Source organism: Pongo abelii, chromosome 7 (genome assembly GCF_028885655.2).
Source record: "Pongo abelii isolate AG06213 chromosome 7, NHGRI_mPonAbe1-v2.0_pri, whole genome shotgun sequence".
NCBI lineage: Eukaryota > Metazoa > Chordata > Mammalia > Primates > Hominidae > Pongo > Pongo abelii.
Genome location: NC_071992.2, coordinates 156,301,240 through 156,320,274, shown reverse-complemented (window position 1 = coordinate 156,320,274; position 19,035 = coordinate 156,301,240). Strand labels below are relative to the sequence as shown.

At 49.2% G+C, this 19,035-nt stretch overlaps 1 protein-coding gene across 4 annotated transcripts in view; it reads left to right on the top strand.

Moving 5' to 3' along the window:
• TRAPPC9 (trafficking protein particle complex subunit 9) overlaps positions 1-19,035 on the top strand; it is a 744,079-nt gene that overhangs the window by 556,869 nt on the left and 168,175 nt on the right. For all 4 annotated transcript variants that reach the window (XM_024250828.3, XM_009244129.4, XM_024250829.3 and 1 more), the window contains one exon: positions 6,404-6,557. In XM_024250828.3, the coding sequence (XP_024106596.1) occupies positions 6,404-6,557 (154 nt within the window). The remainder of the gene's footprint in view (positions 1-6,403; positions 6,558-19,035) is intronic.

Sequence of the window (19,035 nt, the reverse complement as noted above, 5' to 3'; positions counted from 1 at the left end):
AGACTCTTCAAAAATCACAGCACCTTTTTTTAGTGCCAACTCTTGACTATTATTGTCACGTTTGGCCATAAAATTAAACATGAAAATTGGCATTCAATAATAGTATTAATTTTATTTAACTCTGCCTTCAGAGATGAACAGAATCAAGTAGTGGTGGAGACCGTCTGCCCAGGAGGCAGTGGAGTGCCGCGTTCCAAGGAGCGGATGGAGGGCTGGCCCTGCATCTGGTATTTGAAATGAAGCCCCTCCTTGGCCTTGCTTTTTCACTTTGCAACCTTAGGTCATCTCCTTAGCGCCTCAGCTCCTTAGTCTCTCCATCTGTAATGCGGGATTCAGAATCATGACAGCAGCCACTATTTATAGAGTGCTATTTATGTACCAGATACTTCGCTGACCGTTTGTATCCACCATCTATCTTATTTAATCTACACAAAATCTTACAAAGTGGGATGTATCATCCTCAATCAGATTTAAAAAACTAAACCGCAGTGTGTTTTGCACATTGTGAGGAACTTTAAAATTGTGAGCGAATGTGACTATTCCAGGAGGACAGTGTCTTGAGGGGTTTATGTAGTTGGACAAGCCTCCCAGAAGAGCCAAAGTTTGATTGTGTGTTTTATAGGCCCGTACAAAAGTAATTGCACTGACCTAAATATAAGCTCCCCTGAAGTCCTGCCTTGGAAGATTTGTGTGGGCCTGGTCCTTTCCTCCATCTAGGATTTAAGTCTATTCCCTTTAGTGAATCTCTAGAGAGCATTTCAAAGTGCCAAGTGCATTTACACGCACAAGCCCCTTCTTCACAGGGTGACCAGTGAACCAGCTAGTATGCATCTTATTTTCCAAAAGGAAGTTTGGGTGTAGAGAAGCTATGGCTTGTGTGGAAGAGATGCAGGTGACTCAGACAGCCCTTCCCTCACAGAGCTCCCAGCCCAGGACCAAAGATTGCTCTCTGGGTCAGTAGACAGCTGTGGCAAGGACTGGCCTCTTGTCCCCTCTGCCTATTCAGGGAAGATGTCTCTGCCCTGATGTTCCCTGCAGAAGCCCTCCTGTTCTGCAGAGAATCCTGGACTGGGGGCCCAGACCCAGGTTCTTGTCTTGGTCAGACACGAACAGCGGGTAATATGCCTTGTCCTCAGCATGAAGTCCTTACTTTATTAAAAATTGAAACAAGGCTGGTGTGGTGGCTCATGCCTGTCATCCCAGTATTTTGGGAGGCCGAGGTGGGAAGATCACTTGAAGTCAGGAGTTCGAGACCAGCCTGGGCAACATGGTGAAACCCCGTCTCTACTAAAAATACAAAAATTAGCCAGGTGTGGTAGTATGCACCTGTAATCCCAGCTACTCGGGAGGCTGAGGCACGAGAATTGCTTGAACCCGGGAGGCGGAGGTTGCAGTGAGCAGAGATTGCACCACTGCACTCCAGCCTGGCCAACAGAGCAAGACTCTGTCTCAAAAAAAAAAAAAAATCAAAATAATAGCATTAGAACCCACTCTAGCAAAAAGGCATCACTCAAAGAGCTGTTACCATGCTGGGCAGACCCCTGGGCAAGACCCAGCACCGCCACCCTCCAGGAGCCTGCCCAAAAGGCCATTCCCGCCAACAGCCGCTGCAGACGAGGCAGGTGCCTTCACCGTCAGTTCTGCGTGGGTTTCCTCACTCGCCTTTTCCATGCAGTTTCCAAAGATAATGATTTCCCACCACTTTGCTGTGACTTGCCAGAGCATCAGCCATGGTTCCGAATCCCTTTTTGGATACGTTCTGATGGGACATTGCATGAATATTCTCTGATATGTGTCACTGACCCCAACATAAGACCTCACCTGTGTGTTTAAGCTTAAACCCAGGGCGAGGAGGGATGTGCCGTCCTGTGCAAACCACACCTGCAGGTGGGCAGGCTTCTGAGGCTGCGGGGGCCAAGTGGTGAGGGCGGTGGCATGAGTGTGGCATCAAGGCGTCATTGCTTTGTTGTTGTTATGAAAAGTAGCTTGCTCATTGAGAAAGTCGTTGTGCAGCCATCAAAGCACTCAGCTGATCGTGGACTGTGGCCTGGTGATGGTAGACCCTGTTGCTGGTGCTAAGAACATGCAAACCCTCCCAGCTGTTAGGTGCAGGTAGCACTGACTGCGTTCTACAGAGATGCTCAGGGAAGTGTCAGGCCTCGCCCCAAAGTCACCTCCAAGCCGAGCTGGGCATCCAGCCCAGGTGGTGGGCTCTGAAGCCTGCCGCCATCTCCTGCTGCGCTGCCGCCCCGGTGCCTACCATGATGGACAGGCCACTGCCAGCCACACCTCAGCGCCTTCCGCCTTTCCTCTCTGGAAGACGACTGCAATAGGTGGTCTCAGCTTCGTGCCCCTCGGTGGCCCTGGGTTTCTTCCTTACCTTCCAGCACCTGGGTGTCCCTGCCTGCCTCCCTGTGAGCCTCTCAGCCAAGCGCCATCACCCCGCATGCCCTCTGGCACTCCCTGTGGGGCAGATACCCCATCCACATCTCTCCAGCCACCTACCTTCATCAGGAGCTCTGCTCTCCACAGGAGTGACAAGCCTCAAACCTGATGGCTTTGGCCCTCATTCAAAGTTCTGGCAGTGCTGCCATTGAATTTAGAGCAAGGTCACCTACCAGGGCAGCCGGCCAGGGGCTCTCACCTTCCATGACGCAGGCCTTGCAGCTGCTACACACGATGCAGCGGTGTCTTCCGGCAGGGGTGAACTCAGGTGTGAGGACTCCTCCATGGGAAAGCCTCTTGCAGTTTGCCGGGTTAACAGTCACAGGGCTGCCATCACTTCCTGGTGGGGAGGAGCCAGGGGGAGGGGGCTCAGGTTTAGGGGCTGTGCCTGGGACCACATGGATAGAAGTATTAGAGGTGGATAGAGGTATTAGGTAGAGCTCCTCTGTGGTTTGGGGAATTCATCGTTGGCTTTTGGAATTCTGGCAATAGGACTTGAAGCTGGGTGACCTTAGGTGAGTCACTTGATTTCTTGGTACCCCAGTTTTGTCACTGCAGGAAAAGGAACGTGGCCTTTGGGATTTTTGCCAGTGTCGGCCATCCCAGGGCTGCAGAGGAGAAGGCGATTGTAAATGTGTGAAGCAGTTGGTCGTTAACACAAACAGCAGGCCTGTTGGGGGCAGGGTCTGCAGTTTCAGGGTCTCTGTCCCATGCTGCTCCGCAAACAGCATGAGCAAGAAATGGTCTCTCTTTAGGTGTCCTGCCTAAGTGAAGCAGAGCCAAGTAAAGCTCAAGACAAAACACAGAGGACGGAGTCTGTGACACAGGCTCTGAGCGAGGCTTGCTAGCTCCATGGTGTTGGGCCAGATGGCTTGGGCACCCAGAGCTGCAGCCTGTCATCTGTAACATGAAGCAGAGCTTGGCCTTCCCTGGGCTGGCTGTAAGTTAACAAAGATGAGCATACACACAGAACACCCAGCGCCGTGCTTGGCACACAGCAAGTGCTCCTTACATTTTGTTTTCTTCCCTTTTCTGTTTTATGGGCAGAGTTGGCTACAGTTTTGTTAAGGTTGGAGGGGGATAATAGAGTGTGATGATTACTCAACCAGAAATTGTTTGAAAGATACCCCCAGATTAGATATCACACAAATGTAGTTCCAGTGGCCGCAGCATCCAGCGTGTGCTCTGACCCAGGGAGCTGCCTGCTGGCTGTTTCTCCTTTCTGTGTTCAACAGGAAGAGAACCTGGTACAGGGGACTGTTGTCAAACTCAACTGAGAGGTGAAAGTTATTAGTTCCTTTTGGATTATCAAGCAGTGAACTTAAGCTGGCCTTTTTCGTGAAACTTAGGAAATATTCTGACCTTTTGTTTGATGAGAGCACTAGTTTGCTTCAGTCTGCCTTTGAGATGGGGAAATAAGAGGAGTTTTTTGCTGGGTGGAAAATTAGAAGCTCTCACTGCACGGGTAGGTTACTCACAAGGGAAGAAAGAGACATGGTTAGTAAGCTTCTGAAAAAATGTTCAACCTCAGGGGTAATTCACATCTGCACATTAAAACATCAGTGAAGTGGCATTTTGCCTATTACTAGCAAAGATTAAAAACTGATCATCGCCAGTATTGGCAGTGGTGCAAAGAGGGAGACAGGCCTGTCCATGCTGCTCAGAGATGAGCTTCTGGAAGACTCGGCCTCTGAGCCTGAAACACCTCACACCCTCCAATGAATGGCTCCACTTCTGGAAACAGTTCCTGAGAGTCAGTCGTAAGTGCAGGCAGAAACTCTCAGCACAAAGATGTTTGTCAGGTCTTTTTCTACAACAGTCATTTTTTTAAAACATGGAAAAGAGCTGAGAGTCCAAAAAATAGGAGAACCGTTCTGTAGGCTATGATACAACCCTAAGATAGAATATTTCGCAGACTAATTTTTAATGATGGGAAAATGTTCATAGTATATTAAGAGAATAAAAGAAGACTTCAAACTATGTGTGTGGGTGTATTTCTTTGTGTATATGATAAATCATGATTTATACATATGTATGTAGTGATTTTAAACTATGCGAAATACAAATACTTAGGGAAAAGACTGTAAAGATATTAACATTAGAGTATGATACTTGAATGCTTTTATTTTCTTTTTTATGCTTTTTTCTATCTTCCAACTGTTTAACAATAAGCTATCTACTTAGATAACCAGAAAATAATAGTAAAAGTGATTTTTTTAAAAACCATGTTTTGCCACAAAAGCACTGTCCTCTGCTTGCGGGGAGCATCTCCACCTCTTGTGTGGCTCAGCCCCACATGTCATGCCTCAGGCGGAATGCTAGAGATTTATTGGCACTGCAGTAGTTCTTTCCCAAGCTGTCGTGGAGACTGAGACTTCTTCTTTGGGTCTAATCTTGTCTTTATATCCCCTTAACAGCAGGTCCTCTTATTTCTTGCTTGTTCAAGGGAATAGCCACAGAGGCCAATTAGAGCATGGTTTTGCTGAATGTTTTGGCCACAGCACAATCTATGCAATAATAAAAAAAAAGGCCTACTTTTTTTTGTTTCTTTTAAGACAGAGTCTCACTCTGCCATTTAGGCTGGAGTGCAGTGGCACAATCTCGGCTCACTGCAACTTCCGCCTCCTTGGTTCAGGCGATTCACCTGACTCAGCCTCCTGAGTAGCTGGGACTACAGGTGTGCGTCACCACACCTGGCTTATTTTTGTATTTTTAGTAGAGATAGGGTTTTACCATGTTGGCCAGGCTGGTCTCAAACTCCTGACCTCTAGTGATTGTGCCTGCCTTGGCCTCCCAAAGTGCTGGGATTACAGGTGTGAGCCACCGCGCCCGGCCCAAAACACCTATTCTTATCCATTGACTGATAAACCCTCAGTTGTATTAGTTTGTTTTCATGCTGTTGATGAAGACATACCCGAGACTGGGCAATTTACCAAAGAAAGAGGTTTAATTGGACTTAGAGTTCCACATTGCTGGGGAAGCCTCACAATCATGGTGGAAGGGAAGGAGGAGCAAGTCACGTCTTATATGGATGGCAGCAGGAAACTCCCCCTTATGAAACCATCAGATCTCGTGAGACTTATTCACTACCCCGAGAGCAGTATGAGGGAAGCTGCCCCCATGATTCAATTATCTCCCAACGGGTCCCTCCCACAACACATGGGAATTAAGGGAGTACAACTCAAGATGAGATTTGGGTGGGGATACAGCCAAACTCTGTCATTCTGCCCCGGGCCCCTCCCAAATCTCATATCTTCACATTTCAAAACAATCATGCCTTCCCAACAGTCTCCCAAAGTCTTAACTAATTTCAGCATTAACTCAAAATCCACAGTCCAAAGTCTCATCTGAGACAAGGCAAGTCCCTTCCACCTATGAACCTGTAAAATCAAAAGCAAACTAGTTATTTCCTAGATACAACAGGGGTACAGACATTGGGTAAATACAACCGTTCCAAATGAGAGCTGAGGGGGGCTGTGGGAGGGGCACGCCCACCTGGCCTGAGAAGGAAAGGGTAGCGGGAGGAGGCAGACAGCGCTCAGAGGATAAACAGGCAGTTCCCAGTGGGCTGATGGGTCCCCAAGGTTAAATAATTGTCAGCATTCTCCATGACTGCACAGGAGTTTAAGTCGCCATCCAGCTCACTATCTATGGCACACTGGTTCTTTCCTGCCTTGCTGTGTTATGGAATTGAAATTTTTATCTGGGGTAACACAGGTCTTCCCAGAGGTTTGAAGCAATGACTGTGTCTTCAGCTCCAAATTGTGTGTTGAACCAGCTCTGAAGTCAGGGCCACCTTGGGAGTCTATTATTTCATTTTCTTGGAATGAATCCGTTATGAATTACTAACGATAATGATTCATTATAGTGTCTCACGCTGGCATGTGCTGATTCTCCAACAGCCGGCAGAAATTGCCCTACTGATGAATTCTCTGCTGTGTTTTCCCCTTTCTCGTAGAATGGCTATTCAAGTGGACAAGTTCAACTTTGAGAGTTTCCCGGAGTCCCCTGGGGAGAAGGGGCAATTTGCAAACCCCAAGCAGCTGGAGGAAGAGCGGCGGGAAGCCCGAGGCCTGGAGATCCACAGCAAGCTGGGCATCTGCTGGAGAATCATATCCTTTTCCGGGGGCCACCTGGGCCTGGGGACACCTTTGCCCAGGGTTCCAACCTCTAAGAAAGACCCGTGAGGGTCTTAGCTATTGAATTTTCACCACGGATAGCTCAGAAATGCTGTGGCAAGGAGATGTGGACCAAAGGCTTGGCATTTTCTTAACCTCTTAACACTTCAAAGGCCCCACTCGGAGCAGTATTGATTGGGGGCGAGGAAAGATCTTCTCGGAATCGTTGGTGCTCTCGTCTTTGGATCACATGCTTCTTGCCAGTGTTGATATTCATGTTAGTGACAGGTTCTAATGGCCACCTATCAGTGCCGGGCTCGGGGGGTTCACAGACTGACAGCTGAAAACACGAGTGCAATTGTCTGAGAAACTGAAATCGGATTGCACAGCTTACCGAGGCATGAAGATGCCATTTTGAAAAGATGGAGAGAGTTTTCAGAAGGATTGTGCTATAACACAGTGTTTCACACAGCCACTGAGCCTGGTCTGAACTTTGGATCAATGCCTGACTCCTCGCAGACACTCCATTGACTGACTGAGCACTCTGGAGAAGCCCAGGTTCCCTCATTTGTTTGTTCAGCAATCTTTGGAGAGCACCTACTTTTGAGTCAGGCATTTTGCAAGGCATTTAAGAGGCTGAGATGCAAAGACAAGGTCTCCATGCAGTTGTTTGTCTAGTAGGAAGTGGATGTGTCCTCTGGGAATTAAACACTGTTGGGGAGCGAAGGCAGAGCGCCCTGCCAAGTGCTGTAGGTTCAGAAGCCACTGGGTGGGGGCATTCAAGGAAGGCTTCATAGAGGGGGTGACATTTGAGTGGCTGCTAGAAGTGGATAGAAGTTTATTAAAGGGACAAAGGTAGGAAACAGCCCCAAAATACTGAGGCATGAGAGCCCATCTCCGGGGAAGGGGCAGCTCTGATGGGAACGTCTGTTAATGATCTCAGTCATGCGCACATTCTGCAGATATGGGGATACGCACGTTGCTCCGTTGTGTGGTCTGGGATCCTTCCAGACGGCCTCCTGGATTCCGAAAGTGTCCTTGCTCTACACAGCATAGTTTCCAGAACCTGAGGCCAATTCCTTTGTTCAAGCTAAAGGGACTTTGGGCCTGGCAGACCCACTGTCTCCAAGGAGTTTGTGACAAAATAAGCACTTTACATGTAGATAGAAGGTTTTGTGAACCAGACACAAAAAATAGAGTGCTTGGGGACTCACGGAGTGAACAGGAACAGTCTGTTGTGGAGTTACAGGCGTTTATCTCTGGTACAGAGAGAAGTAAAAAGGTGGGGATAATGGGAGTTGTCTTTCCCTTGTATTCCCCACAGAGCTCAGCACAAAGTCAGGGTTCAGCCAGTTCTTAATGAGCAAAATGCCATAGCAAGGAAGCAAGTCAGACTGGTTCCTACTATGTCAGGCGTGTACCCGTCACCCCATTTATCTCCTCCACATCTCCCTGACCAGCACTGTAGCTCCCATCGAGGAAATTGAGTCTCAGCCATGAGGGGTAGGGCCAGGGATCCCCAAGTCTCAGACTTCAAAGGAGAAGGCTCCGCAGGCAACCCCACGCTGTCAGGCTGGGGAAAGGAGGGACCCCTGGCACTCACCTCCCAGCATCTATGCTGGGTCTTGGGTCTTTCTGATAGGCCCATGTTTCTGATAATCTTTCTGTCTTTCTGTTGGGTCTTTCTGATAGGCCGAGGGTTGGAGAGGCTCTATGTGAGGCAGGAGGCGTCTCTCACTTGGGGTCTCAGAGATTCAGCCTCTGGCCGGGAGCCCCATGCAGAGCAAGGTGGTCCTGGATGGGTCTGATGCAGCCCCAGCTCAGCGCCAGCAGCACCAGTGGAGGAAGGGGCAGGTGCATGGTGGGCCTGGCAGGAGGTTATTCATTCTCCTGAACGATCTCTCTCTGGTCTCAGATAAAAGCCAGAGCCCTAGGATGGTTGGGATTTTCGCCTCTGTTTCCCCATGCTTCACAGAAATTGAGCCCTCCCCTCCCCTCCCAGGGCTTCATTGTGCTGGGCACACAGGGGCACCCTGCTAGTGTCAGAGCTGCTGCCTCCCAGACACCACCCTGGGCTGGTGCTGCCCTGGGCCATGTCACCCTTGTCGGCAACCTGACTCCTGGGGTGGTTTCATTATCCTGTCTTCCCGTCTTGCAGATGAAAACTGTGACTCCACTTCACAAAGAGAAAGTGGTGTGGCCAGTTCCTGCACCCCGTAGCTTGTCTGCCAGCCTGCAGTCCCCGCCCAGCACATGCTGCCTTCTAATGGGATGATAGTGACCCACAGAACCCTTGTGTTCTTTGAAACCCAGTATCAAAAAAGTACAGAAAATGTCTTTGCATTTGACTTCTCTATTTTCTGTATATTTGCTTAATAATTCATGCAACACATATTTATTGATTGCCTACCATGTGCCAAGCACATCTGCCCCATACATTTACTGATCGGAAGTTTATGAGAGCTTGATTGTCCCTATAGGCAAATTTAGTGAAAGAGAGTTAACATTAAGGACATCATCCCTCCCTCCCTCCCTCTCCCCCTTTCTCTCTCTCCCTCTCCTCTCCCTTCCCCCTACTCTCATCTGTTAATGACATCTGGCATCAGAAGAATAGCAGAATTTTGCTATTGTAAACCTGAATTCAAGCAGATGGAAAGACCAAAGATTGAATTGGCTAATAATTTCATTATGCATTTTAATATTTTCTAAACATTTAGACTTTGTACAAACATTTGAGCTTAATTTGACACCTGTCCATAGTTGTAGCAGTTGCCCACCTGTAGCGCATGGGTCTGGATAGATGTGTTTTAAAGGAAATTGGGGATCTTGCACTGGGTCGATGCACACCTGTCTACGAAGCATCTACGATGACATGATGGGCAGCCCAGGGCTGCTGGGAGCTCTCGCCCCACTCTTCACCTGTTAATGACAGATATGATACAGATTTGCTTGTTCTTAGGAGGTGAGCCCTGGAGATGCCCCCATTGAAGGGGAGGGGACAGATACAGAGATGAGCACTTGCAGTGCAGCGTTGTGGGGCTGATGGGAGCTTCCCTCAGGTTGTGGCTGGCAGGAGTAGGTGGAGATCTCAGCCCATTCCTGGTCACGTAGAGAGACGAAGAGGGCCCAGGGTTCAGCATGTGCTGTGCTGTCCTCAGCAGGGGACCCAGAAGGCAGGGTATGAGCATGGCCACATTGATGTCTTTGAAAGCCACCATGGCCACAGTGTGACAAGTGGGTTGCAAAGACGCAAGCGCCCCTGGGGATGCTGGTGGGTTGAGGAGCCACTGCGTGAGCAGCTCTAAGTCAGGGACCATGAGGACCTGAGCGAAGGGAGTATCTGGGAAAAAAGTGCTGAGGGACCACGAGGGCCTGAACAAAGGGAGTGGCACAGGAAGAAAGTGCAGAGGCGGCCACTCATCACCAGGAACCTGCAGGGTTCAGACTTGGGGGTGGCCTCTGAGCACCTGTCCCTTCCCCTCTCCTTCCCAATCCTCTCTTCCCCCATCTCTCCCTCCTGCCCCTCCCCTATGCCCTTCCCTACTTAATTTCTGTCCAAACAGAGGGTTAAACTCAGTAGCCTCCTTGTTCTTGTCCCCTCCCTCAGCCCCCATGTGTGATTGGGCACCCCCAGGCACTCCTCCTAGAGTGCTGGAGGGCTGTGGGTGGCCTCTGAGTAGCCCCCAGCCCTGCTGACCAGCCCCTTCTCCCATTCTGAGATGGGGCACGTTTATCACAAGGAGCTCAGGGCCGGATAAATTACAATGAAGACACCTAGGATCATGTCCCAAGGCACTGGCCGGGCACAGGGGCTGTCCCTGCTGTGGACAGGGAGACCCGTTGTGGGGGACGTGGCGCAGGGCAGTCAGCCATCCTGCTTCCGGGGCGGGGGTCACATTCTGGTGTTGGGCCTGACTGGATGAGCTAATGGGTTAGGTACCCCTTTTTTCTTTTTCTTTTCTTTTGTTTGTTGTTTTTTGTTTTTTGAGGCAGTCTTGCTTTGTCACCAGGATGGAGTACAGTGGCCACAATTTCAGCTCACTGCAATCTCCGCCTCCCGGGTTCCAGAGATTCCCCTGCTTCAGCCCCCCGAGTAGCTGGGACTACAGATGTGCACCACCATGCCCGGCTAATTTTTTTGTGTTTTAGTAGACACAGAGTTTCACCACGTTGGCCATAATGGTCTGAATCTCCTGACCTCGTGATCCACCTGCCTCGCCCTCCCAAAGTATTGGTATTACAGGCGTGAGCCACCGCGTCCAGCTGGGTACCCCTTTTTTCTTTAGGAAATCTCTTTTCCTAAACCCTATTTATCATTCTTCTTCTTCTTATGACTATGAAAACCACTTCTTGTGTGGCTGCTATGTGTTAGCTACTGTACAGCGAGCTTTCCTCACTATCTGCCACCAAGCCTGGGGCTGCATTTCCCATGAGAGGCTGGGAAACCTGGTCAGACACAGGCGGTTTCCCACCATTCTCCCACCAGTCTCTTTCCCGGGTGACCTTGGTCATGGCCACCTTCTCTCTCTGCTTCTCTGTTCTCATCACAAAGTGGGGAGAGCGAGGGCTTCTGCTTCCCCGGAGCTGCACGGGGCAAGTCCCTGCTCCTGTGGCACACTCAGGGGAAGCACTCTCCCTGTGTCCCTCCCTGTCATGCACACGCCAGGAAGCACTCTCCCTGTGTCCCTCCCTGTCATGCACATGCCAGGAAGCACTCTCCCTGTGTCCCTCCCTGTCATGCACACGCCAGGAAGCACACTCCCTGTGTCCCTCCCTGTCATGCACATGCCAGGAAGCACTCTCCCTGTGTCCCTCCCTGTCATGCACACGCCAGGTTGGAGGGCCTCTGCTGTCTTCGTGCATTTATCCTTATTCTATCCCAGGATCAAAGTTTTCACAAAGGACTCCTCATGCTCACAAATCTCTTAAGCCCTTTCTTCCACATTTCCTAGGCTTTCTTGCCCACATCAGCCTGCTGATTTTAAAGAGAATCCTTCCCCCCAGCCCCCCGACCCAGACCTCTCCTGCTTGATAAGAGCATGCTTGTTTGTAATGTCTGTGCGGTTTCCCTGGAGGGCGGGGGCATCTCTTCCTGGTACATGCAGCATCTGGCCCAGAGAGCTGGGCTTATTTGCTATACAGCAATGCTTTTTGGATAAAACCTACCCTTCCTTTCAGCTCTTTGGTATCCTCTTCTTTTAAGTTTCTTCTTACTAACCTCCAGCTACCAATACTGGACAATTTTACTGAACTTGGGAAACTTTAGCATAGACAACTCTCTGTGAACTCTGTTAATAGCAGATAATAGCCTTTACCATGTGATCTAGAAACCTTCTATATTTGACTTTGGGATAGGACTAATGATGCCACATTGTTGAGGACTGGAGCCTGGGGTCAGAGGCTGGCCCTGCCACTCCCAGCATCCAGAAGCGGCGACTGTGTAACCTGAGGGCCATGTACTAATCTGTGCAGCTGGTGTGACAAAACCTGCTGCAGACCGTTGCTGTCAGGATGAGTTCTAAGAATTATCGGCCTTTTTGATCACCTATGGGTGAGCAGAAGCATTTTCCTTACCCTAGACCTGCAAAGCAGGTAGTACCTACCCCTTTCAAAACATAAGTAAACTTTAGAAGTTCAATAACTCACCAGAGATTGGGCAACTAGAAGCATAGTCAGGATCCCAAAACTTGTTATTTTCCTGTTGACTGCTTCAACTGAGGTCACATCTGCAAGGCGCAGACATAGCTCCTGGCCCTGGAAGGTGTCAGCAAATGTGAATCTCCCTTGCCCATTTCCTGCTGGAAGACCTCATGCCGCGCTGCTACCTGACCTCAGGTGAGGCCCTCCTTACTCATCCTTCAGAATGGACCTCACTGTCTGCTCCTCAGAGGCTTCTCTGCCATCAGCCTCCCTCCCATCTCAGCCTGGCTGCAACAGCCCCTTCCCTTGGGCTCCTGTGACACCCAGTACTTCATTCTTGTTAGTTACAGTCTTTAAGTAGTACAGAAAATTAGTTTTTTTCTGCAGATTTTCTCCCTTGCCAGATTGTGCCGTCTTGAGGTCGGGCGGAATCCTGTTCATCCAACAGCCGTTTATTGAGGAGCTACCATGTGCCATAGGTTGAACTGAACACCAGGGCACACCAGAAGCTCAAAATCAGATGTGGACCCTGCTCTGATAGTATGTGTTCTCTTTTGCTTGCACAAGTACTGAGTACAATCGCTAGCACATAGGTATGAAAACTGTTTGTTTTTTGTTTTGTTTTGTTTTTTGAGACAGAGTTTCACTCTTGTCACCCAGGCTGGAGTGCAATGGTTGCAGAGAGGTTCACTGCAACCTGTGCCTCCTGGGTAGCTGGGACTACAGACACCTGCCACCATGCGTGGCTAATTTTTGTATTTTTTAGTAGAGATGGGGTTTCACCACTTTGGCCAGGCTGGTCTTGAACTCCTGACCTTGGGTAATCTGCCCACTTCGGCCTCCCAAAGTGCCGGGATTATAGGTGTGAGCCACCACGCCCAGCCTAAAATCGTTTGTTGAATGAATAGTTTCCATTTCAATGACGCAGCAAACAGAATGGCTACCAGCTCAGCTGCGCGATGTCAAGTGCCGTGATGAATGTGTGAAAGGAGCTGCAACTCACGGGACGAGTCTACATCGCAGCCTGGCTCCTTTTCCAGAGCAGCCCTGCACAGACCGTCTGCGGTAGAAGCAGGGGAGGGACACGCTTTGGGCAAGCCTAGGGTCAACTCAAACTCACCCTTTCATTTTCCTTGTTTTTGTTGCAAATCGCCCTTTGGAGAGCATTTCAGGGATTGGTGCAAGGCTTGCAGAGGTGTCAGAATCCAGCTGTGTGAGCTGGAGCAGGAAGAATTGGGTGCACAGTTTGGCTGATACCCATGAAGGCGAATGACCTGGGCCGCCTGAGCAATCTCTTCCCACCAGGCTGATAAGCATCCGCCTCCTCTGTTCTGTCTGGAGGAGCATTTTTAACCAATTTGGCTGCTTTGAGAGTGAGGCAGAGGCTAGAGAAGCCCAAGGCAAATGGCTTTAGATACCCAGAGTAGGGGATGGGAGTGGAATATCTGTGAAATGCGGAGGCCAAATGAACAGACATGACTTGGAGAGTAGAGGGATGTGGACGGTGTAGCCATGACCTTGGTACAGGGGGCCTTGTGTCCTCAAACAGCTGCCTTCCCGGGCACAGGGAGACCAGGCACAGCTTGGGTCTCAGGCTGTGCATTGCTGAGGGGTGTTGGGTCTTGCAGACAACAGTCACCCTCTGCAAAGTGAAGAGGCTCCACAGTGGCGGCGGTGTTTGTCAGTTTTATTTGGGCTTCACCAGCAGGACAGTGTAAGGATTTTAGGCACAGTGGCCCCGTTTGGGTGATCCCACCTGGAATACAGTCACACTGGGCTTTGTTCTCCATTTTCAAGACTGCCTTCTTTCCAGTAAGGAGGAGTTGCCTTCAGCTGACCTCCCTTTCAGGACAGAGGCGGTACTCAGGCACTTGACCTGGGCTGTGTGGGCCCACCCTTCGGCCTCTCAAAGTGGTTTCCGACCTATTCTCAGACATGTTTCCTAATGGAGCTCTGTCTTATCTCCTGAAAAAAAATTAAATATCTTTAAACAAGATTCTTTTAAAACATAGCACACTGTGTTTTTCTAATCATTATGTTTGGAGAAATAGTTTTCTCTAAATGAATTTTACTATAAATGGCTCCTGCCATCAGTACAGCTGATTCCTTGATCATTTTAAGTAAAATGCAGGGTTGCATTTTGTATCTGCCTTGAGGGAATTTGGCTTTTATAGCTGTTTGTAATAACGTGGTTCTGAGGCCTTTAATTTCCCGTAGCAGGGAAGCCCTGCCAGCCACAGAGAGACGTCCTGCCTTGCCCGCCAACGAGGCCGTCACATCGCCCTGGCTGTTTGACCTTCAATGGGCTGGGGGGTAAGGTGGGAGAGGCACAGATTTGATTGCTGCCTCCCCCAAATCCAAATCTGGTGGCCATGCACACCTTGAAATGACTTTGAACGTGGTCGGGGTTTGACGCATAGACAGCACAGACTTCAGATCTGGATCACGAGAGTGGGGAAGGGCCTTTCCCCAGCATCCACAGCACCGTTTCCTATCTTCGTGTGTGTGCATGCATGTGTGTGTGAACATGCACACGGATCGACGTGCATTGTGTTTGTGTGATCAGGTACATGCTGGACATATACACACTGTGTATTTTTAGCGTGATGATTATTGTGAGCATGCGTAGCTTATGTAATAGAATCATAAAATTCCAGAGCTTAAGTAACAGCTAAAACCCATATGGCACTTACTAGATGCCAGGTACCGTTCTGGGCAATTTATATAGATTTATTCCCTTAACTTTCACAACAACTCTCTGAAGTAGTTTTATCCATGTTGCACAGATGAGAAAACGGGGAGGCCCAGCGAGGTCACCTCGCTTGCTGTAGGTCACCCAGCTGGTCCGTGGCAGAGCCGGGGGCACGGGCAGCTGCTGCCCTCAGTGCTGTGTGCTCAGCTCCATCTAGGAAGAAGCACAAGAGCCTTTGGCTTCTGCCAGGGCCTCGCATTATCCCCACTTGCCAGAGGAAGCCTATGGAGATGGCAGCATTCCTAGGTCTCACCACTGATTGGTACCCATCACCCCATGCAGAGCTCTGTCCATTTCACCCATCTCTCCATTGTGGGACTCTGGAATATTCTCACCCAAGCAAGATTTGCAGCAGTGAGCCAGTTGCAGACCTCTCCCCTTGGCAGCACATCCCACTGTGTGACATCTTCTGTCCAGTTGGGTCTCTGACACCAGGGAGCTCAGCTGAGATGCTGGGGCACTTACTGAAATGAGAGCGGCAAGAGCATCAGCATTCTGAAAGTTCATGATGCAAATTAGAAAACAAAGTCATGGCAAAGAGGCTCATTAATCATTTAAAGCAGTCTTTCCATTAGTGTAATTTCTATTTATGACAATTTGCTAATTTATTTGATCTGAAGTGGGGCTAGGCTGAGCCCCTGCACCTGTAGTCATTCACTCCAGAGCTTGTGCGTGGGATGCAAACAGCCTATTTTCCAGCAGGGAGAGATGACCCAACTGAAGGCACCCCCACCCCAGAGCACCCACTTCATGATGCTCAACCCAAATCCAGTGTGAAAACCTTCACGTCAGATTCTCCATGACAGAGTTCAAGCTTTTGCTCTGTAGACTTTGGATACTAACCAGATGTTCTGAGCATAGCACTTACTTTTATTTTATTATTTATTTATATTTATTTATTTATTTATTTATTTATTTGAGAGATGAGGCTCACACACCTCAGGTCTACAGGTTCCAAAGAGAACCTTACAGATTCCCATCTGGCTTCACATTCCCCAGGGGCAGAGTGAACCAAGCAATCATTTTTTCCTAAAATGCCAAACCGGGTCATGGTAGACTTCAGTCACATAAATATAGACGGATCTCAAAGCTGCCCCATGGTTTCAAATGGTCTTTGACTCTGGTACATTACCAAATATTTTACTGCTAATGGCCTCGCAGAAAATGACAGGGAAGGTGTTTTATTAACCTTGTGCATTTGCTTTGCATCTGGCTGTATTTTTCAAAGATTTGGAAGTGAACACTCATAGTTCCTAAGACATGGAGATTAACTGAGATGGCACGCATGAAAACATTTGTAAACAAAAAGGCTCTGTACAAATATTGATTAAATAATTAAATGTGATAAATAAGGAAGAATGACTACTGATAATAAGTAGGATATAATCCTTGCCCAGGAGGCTGGGCTTTTTTAACATAGGGAGGCCCCCACCTTGATCTCTGAATCCCCAGCACCTAACACAGCAAGGACAGGATGTGAGCTCTGCAGGGTGCAGTGGTGGCAGCCAGGGAGGACAGAAGGGTTGGTTTCCAGGGTAGAGACATCCCAGATAAGGCAATGTTTGAGCTCTAGAAGATGGGGGTGTTCACCAGAATGACAAGGCTAAGGGTGCTCCAGGCAGAGGGAAAGCAGAGCAAAGACAGCAAACAGCGCTGTCTCTGGAAGCGAGGACCCAGGCGCACACGCACACGGGCTCAGGTTCTAAAAGGGAAAAGGGCAACAGGAAAAGCAAGCTGTGAGGGAGCTTGTGGATTGTGCTGGGGTGTTGGGACTTTGTCCTAAAAGCAGTGGGTCGCCCTGAAGGGTTTTGACCCAGCGAGTGACGGGATCACCCTCACCGTGAGGAGGACGGACGGCTCTGGTCAAATGGTGGAATGAAGTCTTCCTTTCCACCTGCTCCTGGCCTGGCCTTATACGTCTAGAACACATTTGGTTCTGTGGGGTTGTGCTCCCTGCCTTTGGAAATTAGGCACAAGAGTCTCCAAATATACATATAGGGCAGTACAGGTCTGTCTCTGCTTTCTCTCCGAGCCTCCTGCCCTCAGCCCTTGGTGAGGCCTTTAAAGGGTGTCGAGTTGGAATGAAGGAGGCCAACTAGGGACAGGATTCTTGCTGGTGTGTAGGTTACCTGACTTGTGAAACTCATTTCTGCTCTAAAGGGTTACAGTGGAAAACCAGAGCAGTGACCCTGCTCTGAACCATGCAGTTTGCAGAGAAGGAAGATAGGACGGGGCCTCTCTCTCTGGGGTAGTTATGGGGAGTATCCAGTATAGCTCAGGGCACAGTTGACCCTTGAACAACACAGGTGTGAACTACGTGGATCTACTTAAATGTAGATTTTCTTTCACCTCTGCCACCCCTGAGACAGCAAGACCAGTGCCTCCTCTTCCTCCTCTTCCGCCTACGCAACGTGAAGATAAGGACAAAGGATGGGTCCACTTTCACTTCATGAATAGGAAATGTATCCTCTCTTCCTCATGATTTTCTTAATATTTTCTTTTCTCTAGCTTACTTTATTGTAATAATATAGTATGTAATACATATAACATGCAAAATACATGTTAATTTACCGTTTATGTTATCTGTAAGACTTCGGGTCAGCAGTAGGCTATTAGTGGTTAAGTTTTGGTGGAGTCAAAAATTACATGTGGATTTTCGACTGTGTAGGCGGTAGGCACCCCTGACCCAATGCTGTTCAAGGGTCAACTAAATATCCTTTTTTGTTTGTTTCTGTTTTTTTAAATTTTTTTTTTTTTTTTTGAGACGGAGTTTTGTTCTTGTTTCCCAGGCTGGAGTGCAATGGTGCAATCTCGGCTCACTGCAGACTCTGGCTCCTGGGTTCAAGCAATTTTTCTGCCCCAGCCTCCCAAGTGGCTGGGATGACAGGCACCCACCACCATGCCTGGCTAATTTTTGTATTTTTAGTGGAGACGGGGTTTCACCATGTTGGCTGGGCTGATCTTGAACTCCTGACCTCAGGTGATCCACCCACCTCAGCCTCCCAAAGTGCTGGGATTACACGCGTGAGCCACTGCACCCAGCCTGTTTCTGTTTTTTTCAATGTGTATTTTTTTCTCTTCAAGCCAGATTTTTAAACTCACGGAAGGCATTGAGATCTGATACTGTCGGAGAGAACGGGGTATGACATATGCAACTTTTGTAAACCTCAGTTTCCCCTTCACAGAAGAGCCACATCCTCTGCATCTTGCATGTGATGGGCATGAAGCTCGAATGTGGCTCTGAGTTGAGTGTGCTGTGTAATCTTTTTGGGCTGAACACACACATAAGGCCACTGCTCCGAGGAAGCGTGGCTTCCTCCAGTGCCAGGTAGAGAGTAGGTGCTCAGTAAATCTTCCCGGACACAAGCTTGTGTGGGTAGACATTCGCTGATAAACTGTGGCCTTGCATAGGTGGTAACTGAAAGCTACCATCAGGTTCCTTCTGCATCATCCCTGGAAAAAAATCATTCATTCAGTTGACTTGTACTTCTGACCAACTCTGTGGAAATGAATTAGGGACTCGGAGACAGTAAACCTGCCCCTTGTCCTCAGGGTGCTTACCGGGGTCTAGTTTGGGAAATCAGTCATGGCCACAAGTATCTGGAGCCCAGGGTGGCTGGTGCTACCGTGGAAGTGAGGCACGGGGCCCAGAGCCAAGGGGCAGCTGCCAAGTGCTGTGCCGGGGCTCCCTGCCTGCCAGATTTGGGGCTGCTCTTCCTGCGCAAGTAGCCGCCCCTTGCCCCTCTTCTAGGAGGAGCCCCACTTGCATATGCCACTTACTCCTGGAGTTATGCATCACCATCTGACTGGCAGGGGACGGGCTGACACCGTTATTGGCCTAAGCCTATAACGCAGAGCACATCTGTGTTCCACTGCCTTATGTCGTCCCCCAGAAAACTTCATGTGTGACCTCACAGGAGAAAAAGGCTTTCCGAGTCCAAGGGGCTCTCACCCTCTTCAAGGGGCAACACAAGTGCCTCTAACGTTCCACAGCACCCAAAAGTCTCTGTGTCTTTAGTGCTACTTTGAAGGTGAGCTCTTGACCCCGTCACTCTGGCACACTGTGGACTTCAGGCTGGT